Source organism: Schistocerca serialis, chromosome 1 (genome assembly GCF_023864345.2).
Source record: "Schistocerca serialis cubense isolate TAMUIC-IGC-003099 chromosome 1, iqSchSeri2.2, whole genome shotgun sequence".
In the NCBI taxonomy this organism is placed as follows: Eukaryota; Metazoa; Arthropoda; class Insecta; order Orthoptera; family Acrididae; genus Schistocerca; species Schistocerca serialis.
In genome coordinates this window covers 240,484,840-240,493,811 of record NC_064638.1, presented here as the reverse complement: position 1 = coordinate 240,493,811, position 8,972 = coordinate 240,484,840, and the positions used below count along the sequence as shown (strand labels likewise).

The window sequence follows — 8,972 nt, the reverse complement described above, 5'->3', positions numbered from 1 at the left end:
GATGTCTGAGGGCTCCGTGTGAACGCATATCGGATACGCTCGACATTTTCATCAGATGTGCGTGGCCGACCAATGCTCTTCCCTTTATATATGCAACCACCTCACAAGATTTTTTATGCCAGTCGTAAATCTGCTTGTGAAGGAGTGGCTTCTTGCTGAATCGACAGCGCATTGCTCTTTGTACTTGAACAACGGATTGACTTCGCGAAAATTTTAGTCCGAAGAATGATTTTTCTTCTGGTGTAGTCACCACGTTGCTGCAAACTAACAGCAGCGCAGTTGTGTCCAAACTTTGAACCTTCCTCTACCCAGTGGCATGCGCAAAGTGTTAATTTCTTTTATAGTTTGACTGTAATAAATAGCTGACATCTGTCTTTTTTTTAATCATCCCGCACATAAATTACATGTAAGATAAACACAAGTTCAAATATGTGGAGCATTACGTGTATTAATGTGTGACGTCAATCCCTCTTTTGTTTCCGGAAATAGCTGTCTGAAGATTCCCAGCTACCGGTCATGGTATGGATCTACGGAGGAGCGTTCATAACGGGCAGCGGCTCCGCCAGGAGCTACGGGCCGGACTTCCTGGTGGAACAAGGCGTCATCCTCGTCACGCTCAACTACCGTCTCGGCGTCATGGGTAAGCGGACAGTTTACTGCTAACGTCGCAAAGGGTCACACTCTGTCACACTCACCATCAGCTGACTCTCCAAAGCAGCGAATCCTACTTACTTCGGCTGTCGCATTTTCATGTCTTCGATGTGACAACAAGTAAATTTGACACTTCAAGGGCATCTGCTGGTTAAGCGAGAAGGAGTTAGTTTAATTTCAAGTGAGACGCCCGTTAAACCCGCAGGCCAGAACACGTGATTAGGATTGTAGAAAGGGCCAAATAAAGTGTCGATCAGGTTCACTCAAAATTCTAATTTATTGTAATTTAATAACACCTTGAAACCAAAACGGCACATAGCCGAACCTTTAAAACTTCGAGTTTCAAAAGGCAAATATTCCACGGTCCACGGCTGAGGGGTCTCGAAACAGAAAATCTTAAAAGTCAACAAAATAAAAATGCTGTTAAAATAGCAAATAATATATATATGGTATCACCGCTAGGCTGGAAAGCCTCAAGGCAAAAGTAGATAGAACAAACATATGCAAGGTGCAATACAAGCGACTGAGGGCCACAATTAAATTTGAAATTTTTAAAACATTACCACAATCTTTTAAGGCAGAAGGCCGCAATGTTTTTGCTTAAAGGGTAATTTCAAGAATAAGGTTTTAAGCGCCTTAAGGCCCACAATCGGTTTTCCAAAATTCAAAAAATACATAAATTTCAGTAAAAACAAGAATTTTAAATCATTGGCTATGATACATTATAAACAGACGATTAAACACCGTTGAGAAGGACAATAAAGGCAACGGCACTCAGAAGCCTCCAGGGAGGTCGGTCTGCCCTCGTTCACTTATGTGAGACAGGTGGTGAGCCCAACTACGCTAGATCCGTCGGAACCCACCCAGGGCACAGCCACGGACCGACCGACACAACGACTTGCTTGCCACCAGTCAGTACATGAGAACTCAAACACAAAAGGTTACGAACGCGATTATCCAAAATGAAATTTGTATTAGCTCTCAAAACTACACACCATGTTGGACAGGCACAACAGGCGAGGAAAGGACGCTGCCTGAAATTACATTAGTGACCAGGGCAGGTAACCTGAACACTAACGGCCACAAGGCAGAAAATTCCGCTGGTACACTTGAATTTGAAATACGGTAATATATTTAACTTTACACAGAAGGAACACTGCCTGAATTTACGTCAGTGGCCTGGACAGGTAACAAGAGCACTATCGGCCACAAGGCAGAAAATTCCGCTCGTACACCTGAATTGTAGTCAATCAATATAGTTAATTGCACCGCATGGCGGCAAAATATCAGCAATAGAAACACTTGGTGTTACTCACAGGAAAACAGCCATGTCGACGCAGACCTCGCTGCTGCTCCAACCCGACTACACGACTGCCGCATTGCGACTCCCCGACAGGCAGGTCCGGACTGCGCTCCAGACGCATTCTAACTAACTGGCAGACGCGAACTCATTATCCAGACTCTGACTTAGGACAGACAACGACCGGGAAGTAATAGCAGTCAAGCAAAGATACTACGAGAGGGGATATATCGATACGCGCTGCTAGCGCCGCTCACTGTCAGGCCAAGCAGCAACTCAGTGACAGAAATAATTTAAATTAACGTAGTGAGGTAAAAGTGCGTTGAAAACAGGGTGTAAGGTACATGATGGCGGTAACGCAAGCCACGCACGGGTCATCAGGTTCCGTAGATCATACGAATGGTTTCATTACCCAAATGACGTGCAAAGATTCAGTTTACAGGATTTGTGTACATGATAAGTTTTAATTTTCGAGCACGTGTTATTTTCATTGTTATTTCTATGGTACTAGTTTTGAAACAATAATTCGTCTGTGGATGCATATTAAACTGTCTTCTGAGCCACTGACAGCTTTAACAATGGGAAACAGAAGTGACGTTTCTTCTAGTGTTGTAGGTACAGGCATGACTATTCTTCTCAATTTGAGGCCGATTATTTAAGAAGAATTTTATTAGCGCGAAGATGCAGTTAAAATGCTCTTCCTTGAATATACAGGGTGGTCCATCGATCGTGACCGGGCCAAATATCTCACGAAATAACCGTCAAACGAAAAAAACTACAAAGAACGAAACTTGTCTAGCTTGAAGGGGGAAACCAGATGGCGCTATGATTGGCCCGCTAGTATGGCGCAGCCATAGGTCAAACGAATATCAACTGCGTTTTTTTAAAATAGGAACTCCCATTTTATTTCAGTTGGACCACTTTTTTCGCTTTGTGATAGGTGGTGCTGTAATAGTCACAAACGTATAAATACGTGGTGTCAAGTAACATTCTGCCAGTGCGGACGGTATTTGCTTCGTGATACATTTTTTTTTTTTGGTCATCAGTCTAATGACTGGTTTGTGCGGCCCACCACGAATTCCTTTCCTGTGCTAACCTCTTCATCTCAGAGTAGCACTTGCAACCTACGTCCTCAATTATTTGCTTGATGTATTCCAATCTCTGTCTTCCTCTACAGTTTTTGCCCTCTACAGCTCCCTCTAGTACCATGGAAGTCATTCCCTCATGTCTTAGCACATGTCCTATCATCCTGTCCCTTCTCCTTATCAGTGTTTTCCACATATTCCTTTTCTCTCCGATTCTGCGTATAACCTCCTCATTCCTTACCTTATCAGTCCACCTAATTTTCAACATTCGTCTATAGCACCACAACTCAAATGCTTCGATTCTCTTCTGTTCCGGTATCCCACAGTCCATGTTTCACTACCATACAATGCTGTACTCCAGACGTACATCCTCAGAAATTTCTTCCTCAAATTAAGGCCGGTATTTGATATTAGTAGACTTCTTTTGGCCAGCAATGCCTTTTTTGCCATAGCGAGTCTGCTTTTGATGTCCTCCTTGCTCCGTCCGTCATTGGTTATTTTACTGCCTAGGTAGCAGAATTCCTTAACTTCATTGACTTCGTGACCATCAATCCTGATGTTAAGTTTCTCGCTGTTCTCATTTCTACTACTTCTCATTACCTTCGTCTTTCTCCGATTTACTCTCAAACCATACTGTGTACTCATGAGACAGTTCATTCCGTTCAGCAGATCATTTAATTCTTCTTCACTTTCACTGAGGATACCAATGTCATCCGCGAATCGTATCATTGATATCCTTTTAATTCCACTCCTGAACCTTTCTTTTATTTCCATCATTGCTTCCTCGATGTACAGATTGAAGAGTAGGAGCGAAAGGCTACAGCCTTGTCTTAACCCTTCTTAATACGAGCACTTCGTTCTTGATCGTCCACTCTTATTATTCCCTCTTGGTTGTTATACATATTGTATATGACCCGTCTCTCCCTATAGCTTACCCTCACTTTTTTCAGAATCTCGAACAGCTTGCACCATTTTATACTGTCGAACGCTTTTTCCAGGTCGACATATCCTATGAAAGTGTGTTGATTTTTCTTTAGCCTTGCTTCCATTATTAGCCGTAACGTCAGAATTGCCTCTCTCGTCCCTTTACTTTTCCTAAAGCCAAACTGATCGTCACCTAGCGCATTCTCAATTTTCTTTTCCATTCTTCTGTATATTATTCTTGTAAGCGGCTTCGATGCATGATCTGTTAAGCTGATTGTGCGATAATTCTCGCACTTGTCAGCTCTTGCCGTCTTCGGAATTGTGTGGATGATGCTTTTCCGAAAGTCAGATGGTATATCGCCAGACTCATATATTCTACACACCAACGTGAATAGTCGTTTTGTTGCCACTTCCCCCAATGATATTAGAAATTCTGATGGAATGTTATCTATGCCTTCTGCCTGATTTGACCGTAAGTCCTCCAAAGCTCTTTTAAATTCCGATTCTAATACTGGATCCCGCATCTCTTCTAAATCGACTCTTGTTTCTTCTTCTATCACATCAGACAAATCTTCACCCTCATAGAGGCTTTCAATGTATCCTTTCCACCTATCTGCTCTCTCCTCTGCATTTAACAGTGGAATCCCCGTTGCACTCTTAATGTTACCATCGTTGCTTTTAATGTCACCAAAGGTTGTTTTGACTTTCCTGTATGCTGAGTCTGTCCTTCCGACAAGCCGGCCGAAGTGGCCGTGCGGTTAAAGGCGCTGCAGTCTGGAACCGCAAGACCGCTACGGTCGCAGGTTCGAATCCTGCCTCGGGCATGGATGTTTGTGATGTCCTTAGCTTAGTTAGGTTTAACTAGTTCTAAGTTCTAGGGGACTAATGACCTCAGCAGTTGAGTCCCATAGTGCTCAGAGCCATTTGAACCATTCCTTCCGACAATCATATCTTTTTCGATGTCTTCACATTTTTCCTGCAGCCATTTCGTCTTAGCTTCCCTGCACTTCCTATTTATTTCATTCCTCAGCGACTTGTATTTCTGTATTCCTGATTTTCCCGGAACATGTTTGTACTTCCTCCTTTCATCAATCAACTGAAGTATTTCTTCTGTTACCCATGGTTTCTTCGCAGCTACCTTCTTTGTACCTATGTTTTCCTTCCCAACTTCTGTGATGGCCCTTTTTAGAGATGTCCATTCCTGTTCAACTGTACGCCCTACTGCGCTATTCCTTACTGCTGTATCTATAGCGTTAGAGAACTTCAAACGTATCTCGTCATTCCTTAGTACTTCCGTATCCCACTTCTTTCAGTATTGATTCTTCCTGACTAATGTCTTGAATTTCAGTCTACTCTTCATCACTACTATATTGTGATCTGAGTCTATATCTGCTCCTGGGTACGCCTTACAATCCAGTATCTGATTTCGGAATCTCTGTCTGACCATGATGTAATCTAATTGAAATCTTCCCGTATCTCCCGGCCTTTTCCAAGTATACCTCCTCCTCTTGTGATTCTTGAACAGGGTATTCGCTATTACTAGCTGAAACTTGTTACAGAACTCAATTAGTCTTTCTCCTCTTTCATTCCTTGTCCCAAGCCCATATTCTCCTGTAACCTTTTCTTCTGCCCCTTCCCCTACAACTGCATTCCAGTCGCTCATGACTGTTAGATTTTCGTCCCCCTTTACATACTGCATTACCCTTTCAATATCCTCAAACACTTTCTCTATCTGTTCATCTTCAGCTTGCAACGTCGGCTTGTATACCTGAACTATCGTTGTCGGTGTTGGTCTGCTGTCGATTCTGATTAGAACAACCCGGTCACTGAACTATTCACAGTAACACACCCTCTGCCCTACCTTCCTATTCATATCGAATCCTACACCTGTTATACCATTTTCTGCTGCTGTTGATATTACCCGATACTCATCTGACCAGAAATCCTTGTCTTCCTTCCACTTCACTTGACTGACCCCTACTATATCTTGATTGAGCCTTTGCATTTCCCTTTTCAGATTTTCTACTTTCCCTACCACGTTCAAGCTTCTGACATTCCACGCCCCGACTCGTAGAACGTTATCCTTTCGTTGATTATTTAATCTTTTTCTCATGTTAACCTCCCCCTTGGCAGTCCCCTCCCGGAGATCCGAATGGGGGACTATTCCGGAATCTTTTGCCAATGAAGAGATCATCATGACACTTCTTCAATTACAGGCCACATGTCCTGTGGATACACGTTACGTGTCTTTAATGCAGTGGTTTCCATTGTCTTCTGCATCCTCATGTCGTTGATCATTGCTGATTCTTCCGGCTTTAGGGGTAATTTCCCACCCCTAGGACAAGAGAGTGCCCTGAACCTCTATCCGCTCCTCCGCCCTCTTTGACAAGGCCGTTGGCAGAATGAGGCTGACTTCTTATGCCGGAAGTCTTCGGCCGCCAATGCAGATTATTTATGAAAATTTAGGCAGTGGCGAGGATCGAACCCGGGACCGAAGACGTTTTTGATTGTGAATCAAAGACGCTGCCCCTAGTCCACGGGTACCATCCCCTTACCCGTGTTAAAATTGTGAGCCGTATGTTTGTGACTATTACAGCGCCATCTATCACAAAGCGAAAAAAGTGGTCCAACTAAAACATTCATATTACTTTACGTACTAAACTAATATGTAATAAAAAATGGGGGTTCCTATTTTAAAAAAACGCAGTTGATATTCGTTTGACCTATGGCTGCGCCATCTAGCGGGCCAACCGTAGCGCCATCTGGTTTCCCCTTTCAAGCTAGACAAGTTTCGTTCTTTGTAGTTTTTTCGTTTGACGCTTATTTCTTGAGATATTGGGCCCTGTCACTATCAATGGACCACCGTGTATAGCTACGAGGTGAGTGCGTGTGAACATCAATTATTTTCACTGCTGACTTTTGTATAATGGATAGTTTCTGAATTATTTCGTAAGACATTTTTGAATGAAAATACGCAATATGTGTTGGGATGTTGATCAGATTGTTTACAAAATTTATAATTAAACGAAGAAGAAAAAGGGCTCCCTTGTTCTGAATCGGCAAAACGCGTTACAAGTCAATCGACTTCAGCCTGCTAATCCAACCTGCTTCGATCCAACACTCCATAGCCGTTTGAACGGCAGCGGTTACGAAAGACAGTAGTGGCGTCCCGTGACAAACCAGTCGCAGCAGTGACGGACGAAAGCGCAGCTTCTCCCTGCTGCACCACCTCTGCCCTTCATGCCTGGGAGTCGTCGGGCTGTCTCCATACTATGAGAATTCTTTCAGGACGTTGTGAACATACTATAGCTGAACTTAAATGTAACTGTTTGTTCAGTGAAATGTGTTTTGTTCAAGTTATCATAAGTCTGCAGTACATGCATATTTGGATTATTCTACCGTGTTCACTCACTCACGTTCGTCTGGTGCTTCAGTTGTTCCTAAGATTCTGTTTACTGCACTGAAATCAGTACTGTCTACTTTCTCAAAATTTAGGAAGAGTCCATTTTCGGAAAATCACTTAATAATGGTTTGAAGAACGTCAACAGTTACCTCTATTGCTTTATCTCCAATTTGTTTCATCATAACACTAACACCATTTCCAAGATTTATCAATTCTGCTAGATCAACTTTAGATGGAAGGTCATTTATAAGGATGGGGGGTGGACCCTAACAAATAATTTTAAAATTACTGCCATGGATCATGCGCCTTTCACAGATGTGTGCAGAAAGAGATGAAAACTCTTCCTAAATTTAGACACGGCCGCTGTGGTCGAGCGGTTCTAGGCGCTTCAGTCCGGAACCACGCTGCTGCTACGGTCGCAGGTTCGAATCCTGGCTCGGGCATGGATGTGTGTGATGTCCTGAGGTTAATTAGGTTTAAGTAGTTCTAGGTCTAGGGGACTGATGATCTCAGATGTTAAGTTCCATAGCGCTTAGAGCCATTTGAACCGTTTTTCATCCTAAATTTAGAGAAAACACTCTGTACAGCAAACAGGCTCTTACCAACAACTGATGCACCAGATGAACAGGAGTGAGTGAACTCTGTGTTGTGTTATAGCTTGATGATAACCTGAAATGTATGCATTTTACTGAAATAATAATTACAATTAAGTTCCGCTATAGCTTGTTTAGAAAGTCCTGAAAAAATTCCAGTAGTGTGCAAGTAGTGGGGGAAGCAAGCTGAGAACGAATGTATTCCTAGAATAGTTATGATTCTTACCGACAGTTGGAGATTCAATTGAGTCAGTGATTTTCTTATCCCACGCTTTTGTTGAACACGTAAGTTATTTATTTTACCTGCAATTCCCTATGACAAAATTCTATAATAAACAGACAATTAAAATTTGTAAAATAGGCAGAGTTACACAATGACCGATATACACTTAACTGACTCCTTCAATCACCTGTTTATTTACCGGGTGATCAAAAAGTCAGTATAAATTTGAAAACTGAATAAATCACGGAATAATGTAGATAGACAGCTACAAATTGACAAACATGCCTGGAATCAAATGGGGCTTTTAAGAACCAAAAAAATACAAAAGTTCAAAAAATTTCCGACTGATGGCGCTTCATCTGATCAGAATAGCAATAATTAGCATTACAAAGTAAGACAGAACAAAGATGATGCTCTTTACAGGAAATGCTCAATATGTCCACCATCATTCCACAACAATAGCTGTATTCGAGGAATGATGTTGTGAACAGCACTGTAAAGCGTCGGATGTTGTCTTTCAGCATCCCTAGAGATGTCGGTCGATCACGATACACATGTGACTTCAGGTCGCCCCAACGCCAATAATCGCACGGACTGAGGTCTGGGGACCTGAGAGGCCAAGCATGACGAAAGTGGCGGCTGAGCACACGATCATCACCAAACGACGCGCGCAAGAGATCTTTCACGCGTTTAACAATAAGGGGTGGAGCGCCATCCTGCATAAACGTTGTACGTTCCAGCAGGTGTTTATCAGCCAGGCTGGGGATGATGCGATTCTGTAACACATCGGCGT

General features: G+C 42.7%; 1 protein-coding gene across 1 annotated transcript in view; it reads left to right on the top strand.

Annotated features, from left to right (window-relative positions):
* Positions 1 to 516: 516 nt before the first annotated feature.
* Positions 517 to 8,972, top strand: part of LOC126462936 (esterase FE4-like) — a 50,298-nt gene continuing 41,842 nt past the window's right edge. The window contains exon 1 of the mRNA XM_050096116.1: positions 517 to 640. Within this exon, the coding sequence (XP_049952073.1) occupies positions 517 to 640 (124 nt within the window). The remainder of the gene's footprint in view (positions 641 to 8,972) is intronic.